This window comes from Venturia canescens, chromosome 10, assembly GCF_019457755.1.
Source record: "Venturia canescens isolate UGA chromosome 10, ASM1945775v1, whole genome shotgun sequence".
Lineage (NCBI taxonomy): Eukaryota > Metazoa > Arthropoda > Insecta > Hymenoptera > Ichneumonidae > Venturia > Venturia canescens.
Window position 1 is genome coordinate 2,053,529 of NC_057430.1, and position 19,618 is coordinate 2,073,146.

Sequence of the window (19,618 nt, forward strand, 5' to 3'; positions counted from 1 at the left end):
GGATAAAACATTTATCAGGATTATAAAGACCACTAAAATATTCGCAGATTATCAACAAAACTAGTTTTACAAATCATGCACACTCGTTATCACTTTTATACTGAATACTGTTTTTTCACTAATGGAATAGATTTGAATCGAATGAAGCTTCTCGAAAAGCCAAGAGCAGAAAGGATCCGAGTGTGTTGCAGCACGTCTGAACATTGTGTGATGTGGTTGTTAATACACAATGTTGCAATTCGCTGAGGCTTTTGACTCTTGGAAAATCTTGATTCAGCTTAATCCGATTCTGTAAGTGAAAAGTCAGTATTCAACGCGAAAATAATAACAGAAGTATGTGATTTGCTAAAAAAATTGTGTTAATTCCTTGATCTGCTCGCATTTTGATGGTGCAATAAATTTTATTCTGATCAAATGGATATTACGGTTTAAAAAGTGTTGTTAGTTGTTATGCATTTATTATTGCAAAGTGAGTGTTAGGAGAAAAAAGTTAAGCGGAGCGGCGTACGAGAAGCAAGCATAACAGATCTAGAAACAAATTGATATGGTTAAAAAATTAACAAATTAAAGGCGCTTTCTAGAAGGCTTGCGGGCCGGAAGAGGTGGTAATATTTTGGATCCCGGGAACGTGGGGGTCCCCCCCCACGACCCTCACCGTGTACGAAAACTAATACTGGTGGCACGAAAAAATCAAATAATCCAGTACTAAATTCTGTGTTATACAACAAAATGAGAGTGATATTCTTGAATTTGGAGTAAACTAGTAAGCGAAGATTTAGTTCGATGATGCAAACTTTCATAACAGTAATCTTCAAAACATTAAAGTATCCACTCGAGTTCGAACTCTCCTTACAAACACGAGGAAGGGACCGCGTGAGGCTCACGCGAAAACATGAAACTTTTCAATAGATATGAGAGCCAAATATAAGGAGAGTTGATGTAAGAAAGGGAGCGCCTAAAACCATAAGGTAAAGAGGCACAGAAATAAATACATACATGCCCCCCCCCCCCCCCCCCCCCTCCACATACACGTGGGCGCACTTTTGACTACTCAAGTTGAATAATAAAATAAATATCATTTATGGTGTTAGATTAACATGAACTTGACGAGAGAACTCATTATTTTTAATCTTTTGATTATGAAGAAATCTATAAATAGCTTAAAATTTCTAGATGATAATAATCGTGCTACGTGTGTCTCCAAAAACCTTCGAACCGTTTCGGCGAAATATATGTTATTTGCTTTTCACGTAATTTTTTTCCTGAGAGTCGTATCTCTTTCAAAGTATATAATTACTTCTTAGCTATTTCTTTTACATCAGTGAAAATAGTAAGCAGTTTGAAAGAGTAAATCTAATTTGACCCTTGTCCGAAATGTCTACATTAGATCTTATTCAATTATGGGCTTTTGCAGCTTCTCATTGAAATATAAAACCTAAGAATCAACTGATTCTAGAAGTTTTAAATTAGGAATATGGTACGCTGTGTATGGATTGTTTATACTTGCCTCTTTAGCAACGCAGCCGTGTAATTCTTTTGATTGGATGACAATATTACGTGGTGTCACAGTACAATTCCATCGTGACCATGAAAAACTGTAAGCAGCTGACAAAAGCCCCATACAAGCCTGTAAGTGTTTTTCTGTAATGGTATGTTTGACTGGGAGCCCCTTGATGTAACTGAAGGCATCTCGTTCTGGAAAGAGATCGCATCCCCCAGCTCTCATTTTCTGCATAAATGTAGAAATAATAAAAGCTGAGAAATCAAATAGAATTTGATGACGATCATGCATCGATTTAGTATCTTGAATGTGTTTAAATTGTAATTAGTACGAATACCCGTATGAGGGAATGTAATTTCATGAACTGGCCGACAAGTTCTTGAAGGGCTGTACTCGCTCCTCCAATCAATGTATGCAAACAGACTAGATCTTCCTGTCGAATGTCAATATGCAAATTAATACACATGTTGATAAATTACGGTTGGTTGGAAGAGATCAAATAAAGTCAAACAAATATGGAATATATTTAGACTTACCCTAACAATGAATTCTACTTGGATAATAGCGGCAGTGATGCTTAGAATAATACCGCGGGAAGGTTGAATATTCCTAGATGTCTCAGGTTTCATTTCCCAGCTTTGATAAGGGAAGTTAATAAAACGGTAGGCAGCTAATCCATGAATTCCGAGTCTGCCAGTACGAAAAGTTATTGATTGCTTTTCCTCATTGTATTTAATATCATGTACGTCCTCCGTAGACCAATTTTTTTTTTCCGGTATCCAATGAGCTACAAGAGGTGGCTCGAACCAGAGCACTGTATCCGGTAATCTACGAAAATCATACAAGGGTATTTAAGTATATCATTGCCTTCATTATCTGATCAAAGCACTTTGTAATGGAATAAAATCTTACAATGCATATCATAAATTTTTAAGCACACGGAATTTGAATTCATGACGGCGATGTGAAACAAGTAGATTCATCAAGAGACTCGGTGGAGTTTCGGGACAAGTACAACATAGAAAAAAGATTTAGAACCAGGAAAAAAATTCTATAAAAATAATAAACGAAAAATTGAAAAGTTCAAAAAAATTCAACAAAAATAAAAAACAATCGAAAAAATTCTGTAAAGAAAAATAAAAAAATTTCAAAAAAATTCATAAATATTGAAGACATTGAAAAATGTACTATCCAAGTTACATGTAGTATAAAAATGTATGATATCAATTGGAGGCCAAGTTTTTATTGATAATTTGGAATATTTATCCAACAAATTGAAAACTTTAATGAAAATCATGATAATTATTTTCACGAAAAAAGTTAATGAAAAAAAAGTCATAACGGAAGTTACGTGCAGTACTAAAATGTATTATATCAATTCGAGGTCAAGTATTTATCAGTTATTCGAAATATAATCTCCGGCGACAAATGAGCGTTGAGAATCCTTGTCGGGCTCACAACGTATTATCAAAATTACTAAAAAATTAATGGAAATAAAATCATTAAAAATTCACATGAAAGTCATTCGTTACTTCATCAAGGTATACACTTTAAAGAATCGATTCCCCTCCGACTTTCAGGATCCCCTGGTATTATTCACAACATTCAACTTCGATTGGATCGGTACAAATTAGGTTCAAATACGTCTTAAACGTACTTGTCCGGCCCATCACTTTTTATTCAAATTGCTCATTCGAAAACAAATCAAAAACGAAGTTAATGCATGTGTTAATATTAAGGAACAGTAATTCCCGAGAAAATAATTTTCCTTCGAATCGCTCTTGTCAAAATGAAACGAAAATGAAAGATGAAGTTGATTAATCTATTTATATTATATGGAGTCATAATTCACAACAAAATCATTTTTCTACAAATTCCAGGAATCCACGTGTCGTACTCGACTAGTGATATTTATCAAAATGTGTACGTGACTATAGAAAAAAAAACATTGCATGGCTGAGTAGGTTCGAAAATTTCTAGTAATGCGCCTGATTATTTCTCATTTTCATTGGTTCTTACCGAATGGTATGTGTTCACTGAAGAAAATGAGAAGTGGATATTGCTATACGAACTTGCGAACAATCAAGTTCAAATTACTTGGAGATATTATTTTTATTTTTATCCATTTTATTATATTTGTCATTATAGAAGAGCCCTGATTTGTTGTCGAATGAGTAATTTGAATAAAAAGTGATGGGCCGGACAAGTACGTTTAAGACGTATTTGAACATAATTTGTACCGATCCAATCGAAGTTGAATGTTGTGAATAATACCAGGGGATTCTGAAAGTCGGAGGGGAATCGATTCTTTAAAGTGTATACCTTGATGAAGTAACGAATGACTTTCATGTGAATTTTTAATGATTTTATTTCCATTAATTTTTTAGTAATTTTGATAAAACGTTGTGAGCCCGACAAGGATTCTCAACGCTCATTTGTCGCCGGAGATTATATTTCGAATAACTGATAAATACTTGACCTCGAATTGATATAATACATTTTAGTACTGCACGTAACTTCCGTTATGACTTTTTTTTCATTAACTTTTTTCGTGAAAATAATTATCATGATTTTCATTAAAGTTTTCAATTTGTTGGATAAATATTCCAAATTATCAATAAAAACTTGGCCTCCAATTGATATCATACATTTTTATACTACATGTAACTTGGATAGTACATTTTTCAATGTCTTCAATATTTATGAATTTTTTTGAAATTTTTTTATTTTTCTTTACAGAATTTTTTCGATTGTTTTTTATTTTTGTTGAATTTTTTTGAACTTTTCAATTTTTCGTTTATTATTTTTATAGAATTTTTTTCCTGGTTCTAAATCTTTTTTCTATGTCATCCAGAAACAAGAGACCATCAATGTACTTGTCCCAACCTTTTTTTCCCTAGGGGAAGTTTATGGTTTGATATCTTGCCTTTTTTCTCAAAAGTTCCTCATTTATGTTATGACGGTTATAGGATTAAAGTATAAATTTCTATGAATTATTTGCCTAGTACATTTTTATAGATTCCATTCTCATACGAACATTTTTTATGAGATAATCTTTTTCATGAAATTATCAGCAAATAAGGGACCATCAATGTACTTTTCCCAATCTTATTTTCCCTAGGTATGATGTTCGGCTTATAAAGTTGGTTTCCACCATAAAAGACCAATTTTTCGTAAAAATTGTAGTGAAAATATTTCGTCACAAGTCTGCCCTTGAACTTTAGCGATTTTTTTCCTTATACTCTAATATGTTATGCCTATTAGGAACTAAACAGCATGGAGGAATCTGGGATGAGGCGAGCGAAATGAATTTCGGTTTATAATGTTTGTTTCCACGTAAAAGATCAATTTTTCTTCAAAATTGTACTGAAAATATTTCGGCACTGGTTTGGTCTTGGACTTTGGTGATTTTTCTCCTTGTCTTCTAATATGTTTTGTCTATTGGGAATCCAAGAGCATGAAGAAATGCGTGTTGTGGGCCATAATATGATTTTCGGCTTATAACGTTGGTTTCCACGAAATAAGATCTATTTTTCGTTAAAATTGTACTGGAAATATTTCGTCACAGGTCTGTCTTTGGACTTTGGCGATTTTTTTCCTTGTACTCTAATATGTTTCGTCTATTTGGAACCCAAGAGCATGGGGAAAAGTGTGTTGCGGGCCGAGATATGATTTTCGGCCTATAACGTTGGTTTCCACGAAAAACAACAAATTTCTCGTCAACATTGTACAGAAAACATTCCGTCACAGGTCTGTCCATGGACTTGGGCTATTTTTTTTCTTCTACTCTAATTTGCTATGCTTATTGGGAACCCAAAAGAATGGTAGAAAGCGGGTTGGGGGCCGAGATATGATTTTCGGCTTATAACGTTGGTTTCCACGAAAAAGGACCTATTTTTCGTCAAAATTGTACTGAAAATATTTCGGCACTGGTTTCTTCTTCCACGTTGGTGATTTTCCTCCTTATCTTCTAATATGTTTTGTGTAATAGGAACCCAAGAGAGTGAAGAAATGCGTCTCGTGGGCTGTAATATGATTTTCGGCTTATAACGTTGGTTTCCGCGACAAAAGATCTATTTTTCGTCAAAATTGTACTGAAAATATTTCGTCACCTGTCTGTCATTGGCCTTTGGCGATTTTTTCCAAGTCTTCATACCAAGAAAGAACTGATGTAAAGATTTCCTTAATAGAACAGATTTTATTTATCCCTTTTCTTCAAAATTCAAATGAAAGATAGATCAAATTCAAGACACGAAAAATCCAACAGATTTGCCCACTTTAAATGTCGCTTTTGCATTCTGAATATAGAGATTTCATTTCATCCAAAACGTGCCCTCAATCAAATATATTTCCAAAGTTTGCAAGCGGCCGCTGAGGTTCAATTATCCACAGTTTGATAGTTGCTGAAAAAAAGTACCCGTAAACTTCTACCATTTATTATGCCAGAACTCAAAGCAGCAAAAAAAACTAAGCGAACTTAATTCAACAAAGCAACAGAATTCAAAGACGTTTAAGGTGCCTGCATTGGTTTTGGAGGAAAACCATTTCAGGACAATTCAGAAATTTATTTAGAAATTCGAAAACTCACAATAGAGTAGAAAAAGGAAAATTGAAGTATCTAGAAATGCGGAAGACTTTTGTGATGAATTTTCTAGATTACATGATACGGTTGGAGGAAATGATTTGAATGATTGGCACACATGCTGCAACACAGAAATATCAAAGTTTGGAAGTATTCGCTGTATATCAGTCATACAAACTTCAATACTATTTGAAAAGGAACACTTAAAAACTTGCCGAACCAAGTTCCATTACATATTACCATAATCAAAGATAAGGGGTGATCCGTCGCATATATATTTATCATGGTTAGAAACCTCTCGAATCATGTTACCACAATCATCATGAAGGAGTAGAAAATCATAGAACACATATTATGGAACGATCTAATAATATGAATCGATCCGCTGCAAACTGAGCGGGTGAAAACAAGGATCGGAGAGGGCAGAGCCAAACTGAATATCAAGCAAAATATGGGGATGTTTAAAAATAATGACCACACAAGAAATAAATTAGAAAATATTTATTCAATTAAAATTTCTAATATCATTCTAACAGTTGCGTGTATTTTTGTTCTATTTATTCGTATATATAACCTATGTACACATGATATATATCCACGCCGCTGACAATTTATTCGCACTGGACAATATTTCTCGTACTCTGGTTTAATTGAAGGATTATTTCAGTCAACACTTATTTCCAATCGAACGAAATAATGAAATCTTGAAAAGTTTCGTTAACATATATGCATCGCGCATTTTTTATATTCTTTTTCACACACACATCACAGACTACATTTACGCGGCCGCTTTGATACCGGTTTAATATATCACAAATAACAAAATAAATAGCAATATGTACTTCTTTAGATGACGAAATAGTATATTACACACCTAGGGAGGAAAAATAGACTACTTCAAACCGCGGGCAGAATTGTCACCCGAGCCGAAGGCGAGGGTGATAAGCACGCGGTTTGAGGTGGTCTAATTTCTACCGAGTCTCTTGAAGTTTATCAATCGTTTCACATACTAAAACTGTTTTATTTGACAATTATTTTCTTACTATATCTAATTTCTATCGTTTTTTGGTGTAAGTGGGAAATCCATTTTATTGCTACTCATTTTTATGATATTGAATATTGATTGCTATTGAATATATCCATTGATTTGTAAAAATTTTTATCACCTTCTATGAAATTTTAAATTCGCCTCACATACTAATAAAACTTTTTTTTATAAAGTTAATACATAACTGATCAGTTTTGAGTGTAATAGTGTAATAGATAGTGTAATCTGGCAATTCAATTGATTTTAGTATGGAACTGCAATTATAAATGTTTGTTTTAACAGCAATGGGGTTTTTAAGGAGGTTGAAGCGTATCTTATGTTAAAACTATTTTCTAACTTTGCACATTAAATTTTTTTAAACAGAAAGCTTGAGACAGTATTAAACTTCTGGCGGGATATGCCGATGATTCACCGTCGTGAAATTGAGATATTTATTGTTGAAGTTTGCAATTTTTTACCGAAACAACGCACGATGGGAAATGTAAAAATGACTCGATGTCTATACGTAATGGCAACGCATTGTCGTTATACGGGAGATCCACGAACCTGATGAAATTTTCCACAAACAGTCCGAAATACTATGGCCATATGTTGGGCATAAAAACCAACGAGCAATCTTAGACGAATTTTTCGCGACGTCTCGTGCTGAGCTGATACTTCAGAGGTCTTTTCGAGAGTATTCAAGAGAGAGAAAAACTTTTGTTACTTGTTGTTAAGTCTTAGCTGGGGTCTATGAAATATAGCAATGACGATAACGAGAGCGAGGCCGAGAGAATTATGAACGCATGGCAAAATGTCCAAACCAATGATTTTTAAATGTTCGTATCCATGTTTTGACACAACCGCACCGCTCTCAGGACGAAGCCTCGTTGAGTTCTCCAGATTACGATAGTTGGTTGGACGTTGATTCTACTCAGAAGCAATGGTGGAATAACACTGAAATATAGGAGACAAAAAATTCGAACCTAATCAATCTGTCACTCGCAGGGAAAAAATTCAAGTTTTTTTGAACCAATCGAACGATGTCGAGGACGTATGCTTTCTTGGGTATGGAAAAAAATTGTGCCCTCTCATTCATTCGCGAAAGGTCATAAAAAATCTCTTCCAGACACCATTTGTGGGTAGTCGCTACGTGCTGACCGTAAATACGAAGTAAAAAATCGAACTACACACGAATACTTTTCGTGTATCGTAGCGAATTAAAAAAAATATATATTTGTGGTAAAATAAAAGAGTTTCAGACCAACAAAAAAACAATTTTTGAACCAATTGTTTGATTTTCTGCCATAAAGAAATAAAACCACAATTCTTAATCAGACAAACAAAATGTAAAGCAAGTAAATCGTTTGGTTTTCGATTTTTTTTCTGGTACCACTTTTCGAAATGGTAGTTGTACGTTCAGTCTTCATGAAATCGTATTGCGGTCATGTATATACTTTTTTAAATAATTTATGGAAAATCTTCCAACTAACACGAATTGCATTCTGAATAGGTTTATAATGGCAGAACTTTTGCAAATGGAGAGAACATGTGATGGATTTGGAATCTTGTATACAATGTTTTCTGGAGGAGTGGCATTTTTTATTCATGATATTAATAAAAGACCATAAAAGTTGCGTTTTTAATTATTCAAGTCAAATTCTTTTTCAAGGAAAAAATCATGTATTTTTTATCATATATAATTCATAGTAGATATACAACACGGGTTTTGGATACTTTTTTGCTGAGTCATTGTCACGATGACGTCATCATTTCGAACGTTCTAGAACGATGACGTCGTCATTTCGAATGTTCTGGAACGATGACGTCATCATTTCGAATGTTCTGGATCTTGCGGGGTAATGCGAGTCACCTAACGAAGCGAGTCAGAACCTTCGAGAACGTTCTAGAACGATGACGTCATCATTTCGAACGCTGTGGAACGATGACTTTCGAACCTTCTAGAACGATGACGTCATTTCGAAAGTTCTAGAACGTCATTTCAAAATATTCTATGAGACACCATTTCCTGTTTTACCGACTGAAAATTTCGGAAAAATGTTGGAATCATAGATGTCACAGCTAATAGTCGCTCCTGATACATCCCAAGAATTTTTAAATCTGATTGATGACGTCATCCCGATTTTAAAATTCTGGAAAAATGTGTGTCATAGTGGGGGTGTGTCCTATAAAAGGAGATTTTACCCCTCATCGTCACTTTATGCTGAACCCTTGAGCATTACGATACTGTAAAAAATAAGCTGAGCAATGGAAGCCATTTTAGATTTGCAAGGTTTCAAGATGCCTATCAATAATTTCGTATTGAAAGAGCTAGCCGTCATTAAAATTTATCCCAGTGCGGAAGCTTACGAGGAGTTTGGATGCTTTCTAGTTAAGCCTCCATGTGAATGGGATAGTTTGCCAGCCAAATATAAGAGTCAGAATAAGTGGTGTGAACGTAACCATGAATTAAAGAACGTATTTGACATTATTTAAAAAAATGTGAATTTAGTTTATGTGAAAGGGTTGGAAAAACAGCAATGGATCACAGATATTATAGGAGATTCAAAGTTGATCATTAATATGGAGGATTTGGGTTGCCCCGCATTGCGAAAATTACCCACGCCAATATATCAGCATTACAAGTATCACAATGGGGTACGCGAATACAATTGTGCCTTTGAAAATGTTCAACGTTTGAAAGAATGGTATTTGAAGCATGGTGTTGAAAATTCATCATTTCCACGACCCTTAAGAATCTTCGCTACATTGGGAAGTCTGAGAGCAATGAAGACGGAGGATATCGCTCGTCTTCCTCAAGAATTTATTCTAACTTATGCATGGAAGGACATTGACGACGTATGGGACAGACTTCCTAAAGAATGGCGCATCGATGAGCATTTCATGAGTTATCGCCGATGTCGAAAACACTATCAAAAAACGGATACCGACGAATTCGATGGACCTATACCGTTAATCATAAATTGTCTCAAATGTCAATTTTTTTCTGAAAATCTGTATGATGAATATACATAAATGTTTTCAAGTTTTTGAAATCTAACAATAGTGCTGATAAAAAGAGAGAAATATCAATTACTGATTAAGAAAGAAAATAACTCATCTTTCAAATATGACATCAGTTATGAGCCGCACTACAGAACAACAAATCCGTGATAGTTCGAGCATGCTTGTAACATGATGCTCTGCGGAGCCAGCCACGTAATAATTATTTATTTTTTTCTGGGTCACCGAGTGACGCGAATAAGTTTGCTCTATGATCCAAGAAAAAATTTGAAATTATTACCTGCGAACGTTTATAACACATATGTTTCCGTAGTGGAGCCCTGTAACCCGATCTTTGGATAAATTCGTCTATGAATTTTACGAAGTATTTTCTCTCGTTTATTGTAGGGAATTGCGCGTTTCAGCGGACAGAAGCTTCTCTTCTGCATTCTCTGTAACAACGCTTTATTTCTCGAATAAACGGACGATCTATAATTTCTTATGTGTACTTTATTTCGCACTGACCTGCCTCACTCTCTTTCTGCATGTTCGATTGACGATACGTTTCACATTCTGACTCAGGAAATAATCATAACTAAAATATATCTAATTTCGTATCCGTGTGAGAAGAAGAAATCAAGTTGTACTCGTGTGCTCCACGCACACCAGCATGGGATATTCGGCACGTCGATCGAGAGTTCAACATTCTCTTATTCTTTTTACTCGATCTCATATTTTCAGAGCCCAGTTTTCTATTAAACAATTCAATAAATATATTTTTCTCACAGTATGCCAACCAATTAACTCAAATCGTAAATATTTTTACACATAAAGTTTAAAAAAAAGTTAATACGAAAATATGTTTTTTACATTTTTATTCGTTGATCGCTGTTATACATTTTTTAACAATTTTTGCATGGAAATAAAAATGTTCACATTGAAAATAAATGTTTTTACATATAAATAAATTCACACTGGTTATATTTTCCACCCAAAGGGCGCACATGAAGATGATTTTCCACAGATGCTTGAGTCATTTTTTGAAATTCCTCAGGATGTTCTTGGAATGCTTTGGTGATTCTGGCTGGTAGAAATACTTGAAATTCGCTCTCAAGTTCCATTGTGACTTGTCCTCCGAATGTTGTATTGATTTGCTTTAACCCGGTGATTTTGTAAATTTTTCCAGGCTCCAAATCTACGAACTTCTTCGTTGGTAGGAAATTATCCATGCGACTGACTTTGTTGATTACCGACAAATCCATTATGCTGAGATCACTGTTCTTGATATAAATATAATTGTGACAACTTTCTTGTGAGATTATTTGTATCACTTTTCAATTGAATGAGCTTTCGAAGTTCTTGAATATTTTTCAAAAATAATTCGATTCTCGTTTTTAATTCTCGACGATCCTTATTTCGATCTCGCATTTGACTGATGGACATCATGAAAAATTCAGCCTTTTATACTCATCTACCCCTTCTCCCTGAATTTTTTCTGAATGACATCATCTATCCCGAATGATCCAGAATACTCTATTGATATTATTTATCATGAGTTATATTTTCCATCGTGAATGCTGCCATCTACTCGCACATTCTGGAATATACTAATCAGATAAGGATTATTGCTTGAATTTTTTTTCGGTGAATCATTTTTCCATTGAAATCTCTGCTCATGCTCGAGTATAAATAGAGCGGTACTCGTGTGATTCTTCATTGATTTCCTAACCTGTGCACAATTACGATCTATACACAATGGAATCAAAAAAGTGTTTGCAACTAATAAGCTTGATGAAAAAAGCCTATAAATTATTAAAAAATGCATCCGGTGATCAAGAAGATAAATGGATGAAATATGGAACTCGTAATATCAAATTATTAAATAAAATATTGAAAAATTGTGATCTATCGAGTGGTGAAAAAACGAAAATTCAAACAACTATATCATTGCTCATATCATTGCGTGAAAAATTCAAGAATGATCAGAGACGTGGTGGAAATATTGGCGCGCGTGAAAAAACGACTGATCGTATTCGCTGGATAGATCTCGAAACAGCTTTTAACAGTCGTATCCGAACCGGTGCAGTGGTGAATCTCCTTCACAAGGATCTGAGATCATTCCTGTATGATGCAAAAGTATCCACAGTTAAAAGATTAGCAAATTTAATACAAAAAGTGGGAAATCTGAAAGTGAACGTTGTATTGGCGTGTGAATCTTCTACAATGAAAAATGGTGAAATAATCGAAGAGAAGAAATTTTTCAATACGAGAAATCAAGCAATCCTCGCCGCTACAGACATTAAAAGATGGTTGGATGAAAATGTAACGGATCAGCTGTTGACGAAAATTGAGGAATTTCAAGAACGTGATTCCGGTTGGTCGTTGCGTGAAATCATAAACCTCGTAGTCAATATCAATCAGTACTCACCGTTGCGTGGAGCTTTGTCAACATTTGTTACGTTGCCTCACGACATACAGAAGAAGAAGGCTGTCGTAAATATAAAAAACGATGATGAATTTTGTTTTCTGTGGGCTGTGACAGCAGCCCTTCATCCAATGCATAAGAATGTAGATAAACTTAGTTCATACTCCCAATATTTATCAGAGCTCAAGCATGACGGTATAAACTTTCCAATTACTTTAAACAGTATTCCTAAATTTGAAAAAATGAATAATTTGACAATCAACGTATATGGTATTGAAAAATGCAAAGAAAAAAGTGAAATTGTACCGTTATACTTGAGCAAAAATAAATCGGAAAAACCAACGATTCACCTTCTCATGGTGGCGAGTAATATTGGTATGGAAGTGGATGATGAGAACAATTTCCAACCAATTTATCACTTTGCTTGGATTCGTAATTTGTCGCGTCTACTGAGTTCACAGGTAACAAATTATAATCAACACACATGGTTCTGTGATAACTGTTTAAACCATTTTTATCTTCAACAGTCTTTTGAAAATCATGAACGCGATTGCTTGAGTCTAAATAAGGCGAAAATGGTGTTACCGGACGAAGAAAACAAAATATTGAAATTCAAAAATTATCGGTACAAAGAATCAGTACCATTCGTTGTGTATGCCGATCTCGAGAGTATTCTCGAACCAACTGGAAATGATATACAGTGTCAAAAGCATGTCCCACACAGTGTAGCGTATTATTTACAATGTGCCTTTGACGAGACGCTCTCAAATTTTGCAATAAAACGTGGATCTGATTGTATCGAGTGGTTCATCGATCAATTATTGTTAATAGCGCAAATGGTTGATTCTCGCGTGAATAATATCTTGCCTATGAAACCGCTCACAACCAACGAAAAAATAGCGTATAAAAATGCTGAAATGTGTCATATCTGTGAGCAGCCATTCACTCACACTGATGTGAAGCACCGTGATCATTGTCATTTTACTGGTAAGCATCGCGGTGCTGCGCATCAAGGGTGTAATTTGAACTATACCAAGTCCCACACCATTCCAATAGTTTTTCACAATCTCTCCGGCTACGACTCACATTTTCTCATTAAATCTCTGGCTACACGATTCGATGGTACGGTTAAACTTCTTCCAATTAATAAAGATAGATATATTTCTTTCACAAAATACGTCTCAGGCAAAAATGTAAATTTACGCTTCATCGATTCATTCAGGTTCATGCCAAGCAGTCTTGACAAATTGTCATCTTACCTGAATGACCATGATAAATCGATTACCCGAAAACACTGTAATAGTGTGGAGGAGTTCAAAATGTTCTCAAGAAAGGGAGTATTTCCTTATGAATACATTGATTCTTGGGAAAAACTCGATGAAAAACAGTTGCCATCAAAAGAGCATTTTTATTCAAAACTCAACAACGAGGAAATCTCCGACCAAGACTACGATCATGCAATGAAAGTTTGGAATGCGTTCAAAATCACCTCATTAGCTGAATATTCGGATTTATATTTGAAAACTGATGTACTGCTTTTGGCTGAAATATTTGAAAATTTTCGACGCAACTGCTTTTCTACTTACAAATTGGACCCTCTGCATTATTTCACGGCTCCGGGACTTGCTTTTGATGCGATGCTCAAGTGTACCGGGGTGGAGCTTGAGCTTCTCACTGATGTTGAGAAAACAATAGATACATGAATGAAAAATTCGATCCAAGCAAAGAGGAAACATATCTCATGTACTTTGACGTGAATAATCTGTACGGTGGAGCTATGAGTCTGTTTTTACCCTATGATGGTTTCGAATGGATATCACATATAGATATATTCAACGTTCCAGATGATTCGCCTATTGGTTACATACTCGAAGTAGACTTGGAATACCCTGAAGAACTTTTCGAGCTACATAAAGATCTCCCACTTTGTTCGGAACATTACACACCACCCAATAGTAAACAATCAAAATTGATAACGACACTTCATTCCAAACATAGATATATACTACATTATCGAAATTTAAAACAATATTTAAACCTGGGAATGAAACTAACCAAAATTCACAGAATTCTAAAATTTAACCAAGCTCCATGGCTGAAAAAATACATAGATTTAAATACAGAATTGCGAAAAAAATCCAATAATGAATTTGAAAAAAACTTTTATAAATTAATGAACAACGCAGTTTTTGGAAAAACAATGGAAAATGTGAGAAAACATAAAGATGTAAGAATCGTGACAAAGTGGGAGGGAAGGTATGGAGCAAAAGCTCTCATTGCAAAACCAAATTTCCATAGTTGTACAGTATTTGACAATGATATGGTTATAATTGAGATGGATCGCACCAAAGTACTTTTCAATAAACCCATTTACGTTGGATTTTCGGTTCTCGATCTATCGAAAACATACATTTACGATTTCCACTACAAGTATATCAAGAAAACATTCGGAAATCAAGCAAAGCTCATGTATACCGATACAGATAGTCTTCTATATCATTTCACTGTTCCTAACATTTATGATTATATCAAACGAGATTTGCAAAAATTTGACACTTCCGATTACCCCAGCAATAACGTTTATGGAATTCCTCTAGTGAATAAAAAAGTTCTTGGTTTGATGAAAGATGAAATGAATGGCAAAATAATCGAGGAATTTATTGGATTACGAGCGAAATTATACGCATTAAAGGTTTTCAGTGAGAATCGGGATAGAGAGAAGGCTAAAGGAATTAAAGGATCAACATTGAAAACAATAACATTTGAAGATTATAAAAAATGTTTATTTGATCACCACGATTCGATAAAACATCAATATTTAATTCAGAGTCAGAAACATGAAGTTTATACGATAAAACAGAAAAAAATAGCTTTGAGCTGGCAAGATGATAAAAGAATTCTGTTACCTCACACAACGGATACTGTGCCATATGGTTATAAGAAAAAATAAAAAAACTCATTTTTGTATGTGTGTGTGTATTTATTCAAAAAACCTTTACAAATCTGATTCATTTATCCATGTATTGTGTGAATTGTCGAATCCTGGCCATTTGACGAGCAGTTTATTTCCACGTTTTCGCACTATTTTTTCCACAAGGTAAATATCCGGATATTTGACTTTTGTGAGCTCTTCTTGATAGAAACCACCTTCAATTGGTTGATTCTGGTAGTCCACAAGTTTATATGTAACAGGATCGGTATTTTGTATCATACTTATGGTAAATATTTCGGTTGTCCAGTTGGGTGTATAACCTTTTTCGAAAACATGCTTGTACTTGCTGATTCGGACTCTATCACCAACTTTAAACTTTACTTTTTGCGTACCACTCACGCGATAAACTCCATAAATATTGCGTAGAATTTTTTTCTCATTTTGAACGTTTACATCTTTAGGTTTCATCTTTATTGTTCGATATTTGCTGTCATTGTAACTTGAAATCAGATCATCCAAAATGTCTATCCATTTGTACGTACCTCGCAAACTAAATTGTTTCCACATTTTACTTTTCACGGTGCGATTGAAACATTCGCATATTGATGCTTTCATATTGCTAAATGTAGAGTGTAATTTAATATTATAACGTTGTAGGAGGGCTTTGAATTCATTATTATAAAATTCTTTACCACGACCGACATGTAATTTTTTTGGTACGCGACCCTCGGCAAGTATAGTTGCTAGAGCATTCGATACATCTCACTCTTGATCGCTATTCTTACTCTTGATCGGCATCCCCCAAGCATACTTTGAAAATATATCAATGATCGTAAGTAAATATTTGTAACCGTTGTTGTATCGCGCATACGCAGTCATATCCACGAGATCTGCCTGCCAAGTTTCATCTAATCCTCGAATATCCACACGACGACGAGGATAGTTTCTTCTGGCAGGTCTGTGAAGCTCTTCCACCACCACTCTTTTCTTCTCACTCATTCTAGTGCGTTGGTCCAAAATTACTTGAAAATTGCGAAATGTTCGGATTCACGATTCGTTTCTCGTTTATTTTTGTCTGAAAGTTCGCTATCATCAACTCGATGTTTTTGGCTTATATTATGGATTTTTTCCAATGCTATCAGTCTGTCTTCCAATTGTGCAATGATTTCAGAATTACGCATCGTCAATTCTGCTAGTGTATCCTGATTAATACGTTGGGTGTTTAAGTTGTCATTAAAATTGTTTTCGAGAGCTCGAATCATGGTTTCATGATCATCCAGCTGGTTTCGCATGGAAGATGTAATTGTATATACGAGACGTACTTCTTGTTTAACAAAATTTTGCATTAATCGTACAGTAACAGCATCATTCTCGAGTTTAGGCTCAGCAAGATTACACAATCTCTTATTATCTATATCATATTGACCATCGAGCGTAATTTTAAATCCATTACCAGGAGGACCACGGCTCCCTGGAGAAACACTCTTATTCGACAATTGTCGTCCAAACACGTCGACACTCATGATTTAACTGAACTCGAGTAGTGTGTGTACTACCTAATAAATAATTTGAGCTTCACGCAATTCCTCGATGATGGAAATTATTTCATTGACGTGACTTGCATTGCCTGCAACTTGTGAAGCATAAAGAAGACGCAGTCTATCAACCAGCTCATTAGGGTCATCCCAATAAACGTAATCCAGGGTACTATTTCTTTTGAAAATTTTATACCGCGGTAAGCTTTTACCCAATCGTTCCGAGTGTCGCGTTGGTGAGGATTTTCTCATCGGTGAATCAATCATTTGAGCAATTATATTTTTGAATTTTCTACTATTATCATTGCGAATTGCGTGATCATGAATATAATGTTTTCTATAAGCGTTTGTCGAATTGAGAATTTTGCGATAATTTTCTCTATCGTTTGTCGTTATTCGAGATTCATCGGGGGATTTTTTAAACAGCAATTCCAATAAACCCTCACTTTGATCAAAAGTCTTATCACCGATACGAATAATATTTCGCTCAAACGTAATTGGTGAATTTCCGATCATTAAACGATTTCCCTGTAATTTTCGTACTCCATACGATGTATCCAGCTCTTTCTTTTCCACCGTGTCAAACATATTTAAGTAATTTTGAGACAAATCATCACGTTTAATACTATCATCATCCTCAAAACTAATATCCTCTTCCGAGATATCCCCGTAAGCCGTTTGAAACGAACGTTCGAATTCATCATCTTCGTTATCGATAAATTCATCTTCTTTTTTCACGGAAGACTCCTCATTCGGTTCTTTCTTGATAGCTGATTCCTGTTTTACTGACTGATCAACCAACTTCTCCAAAGGATTCATTACGGGTTTGAAAATTTCACTCATGGCTTTCTCAGCCGTCATTTTCCCCAATTTCAACATTTTGTGTTTTCGTCGAATCGCATCGCTCGCGCTGGCGATTCGGCGTAAAATGTTTTTTTCCTTATTCAGCTCGGCTCTGTGCATATTCACACTTTTAAGGTTGCATTTTAACTGTGCGATAAAGTTTGAAATTACAAATATATAAAGCAATCGAATCCTCTCCTGTAACGACCCTTGTTCTATTACTATCCTTGTCTATTACCACGAACCCATATTTATTATCATTCCAGCACTTTGAACATAAACTTTTAAATTGTTTGTAAGACATGTCGGTATTTACGTGATCATCGTATATATGTTTCAAATTCATTTCATCTTGCTTAAAAATAACCAGTAAATTGATATTATCACGAACGAGATGTTTTGGGATACGTGCATACGTTTGGCAGAGGTAAAAGCAGTCTACGTTTTTGTGTCGTCCCATGCAGAAAAATGCTCTCACATTGTCCTGTTTTTCACAAGCTATATCATCGAAAATCATGAGGGAATTTGGTTGAGCTTCTTCCGGTTTGATTACTAGCTCGTGATCGGTGAAGGGAAAATATTTCACTCCTTGCACAGATTCGAGTAAGCGTTTGAGAAATATGTACTTTGGCTGATTCAAAGACTTTGAATACACATACACATTCTCAAATCTCAAACCGTTGGGATGTGTAATGAGGGTGAGAAGCGCGTTGGTCTTGCCACAATTCGATGGACCACAAAATACTGCACGTATACTACTTGGTAACAGCTCCCCATGACGTTTATTCTTAGCATCGTGTTGCACGAACTCATCAAAATTCTTTATAGATAATTTGATTGGTTGATTATTAAACCTCATCATGATCATGACTGAGAGAAATAGGTATGAGTACGTCGCTTATAAAGACATTTCTCAGTTGTCATCGAACTTTCGATACGTACACACGAAAATGGATAATCGAGATAAAAATCCCATAACTCAGAGCATGAAGGAATACTTGAAAGATCAATTTTATCATGGAACTAAGAAATCTGACTGGGAAGCTAAAACAATAACAGGCAGTGAGCCATTTTCAGGAAGCGTTCAGCCCGGAAAATATGGTGCAGTAGGTGATGAGAAAAAAAAGTATAAATAGGATGTCTAAAAACGGTATCTCCTCAATAATGATCGAGCGTCGGAAGAAACGTGGAAAAGGACTTATCAACGATCTTATCAATAAACTTCCGGTTGAACTACATTTACCTGGCTATCAATATTGTGGTCCTGGTACTAAACTGAAACAGAGACTCGAACGAGGTGATCCGGGAATTAATGCGCTCGACGCGGCTTGCAAAGAGCACGACATTGCGTATTCGAAAAATCGAGAAAACATTGACGCTCGACACGCAGCGGACAGAGTACTCCACGACAAAGCTTGGCAGCGTGTTTTTGCAAAAGACGCAAATTTCGGTGAAAAAGCTGCAGCTTTGGGCGTTGCGAATATCATGAAGGCTAAAACCAAACTCGGTATGGGTGTGAAGGGGCGGACATTCAGTCCAGGTGCAAAGAGGATGCAAGTGAAACCTAATAAGAAAAAGATAGCGTTCAAACGGATCGTTGATGCAGCTAAAATGTCAATACGTCCTGGAACGGTTGATCCTATCAGAACGGCACTAAAAAGTGCTCGTGATGTTGTGAAAAAAGCGGGTGGAAAGAACAAATTTCAATCACCTCGGATCCTACGAATACCCGAGAAAATTGGGGGTTTGCTACCATTTCTCATACCACTG

At 35.3% G+C, this 19,618-nt stretch overlaps 1 protein-coding gene across 1 annotated transcript in view; it reads right to left on the reverse strand.

The window, feature by feature from the left end:
• LOC122416707 (dynein axonemal intermediate chain 7 homolog) overlaps positions 1–19,618 on the reverse strand; it is a 546,010-nt gene that overhangs the window by 142,802 nt on the left and 383,590 nt on the right. Inside the window, exons 13-15 of the mRNA XM_043429738.1 lie at positions 2,038–2,329; positions 1,839–1,934; positions 1,508–1,729 (exon numbers count right to left, since the gene is read on the reverse strand). Of these exons, the coding sequence (XP_043285673.1) occupies positions 1,508–1,729; positions 1,839–1,934; positions 2,038–2,329 (610 nt within the window). The remainder of the gene's footprint in view (positions 1–1,507; positions 1,730–1,838; positions 1,935–2,037; positions 2,330–19,618) is intronic.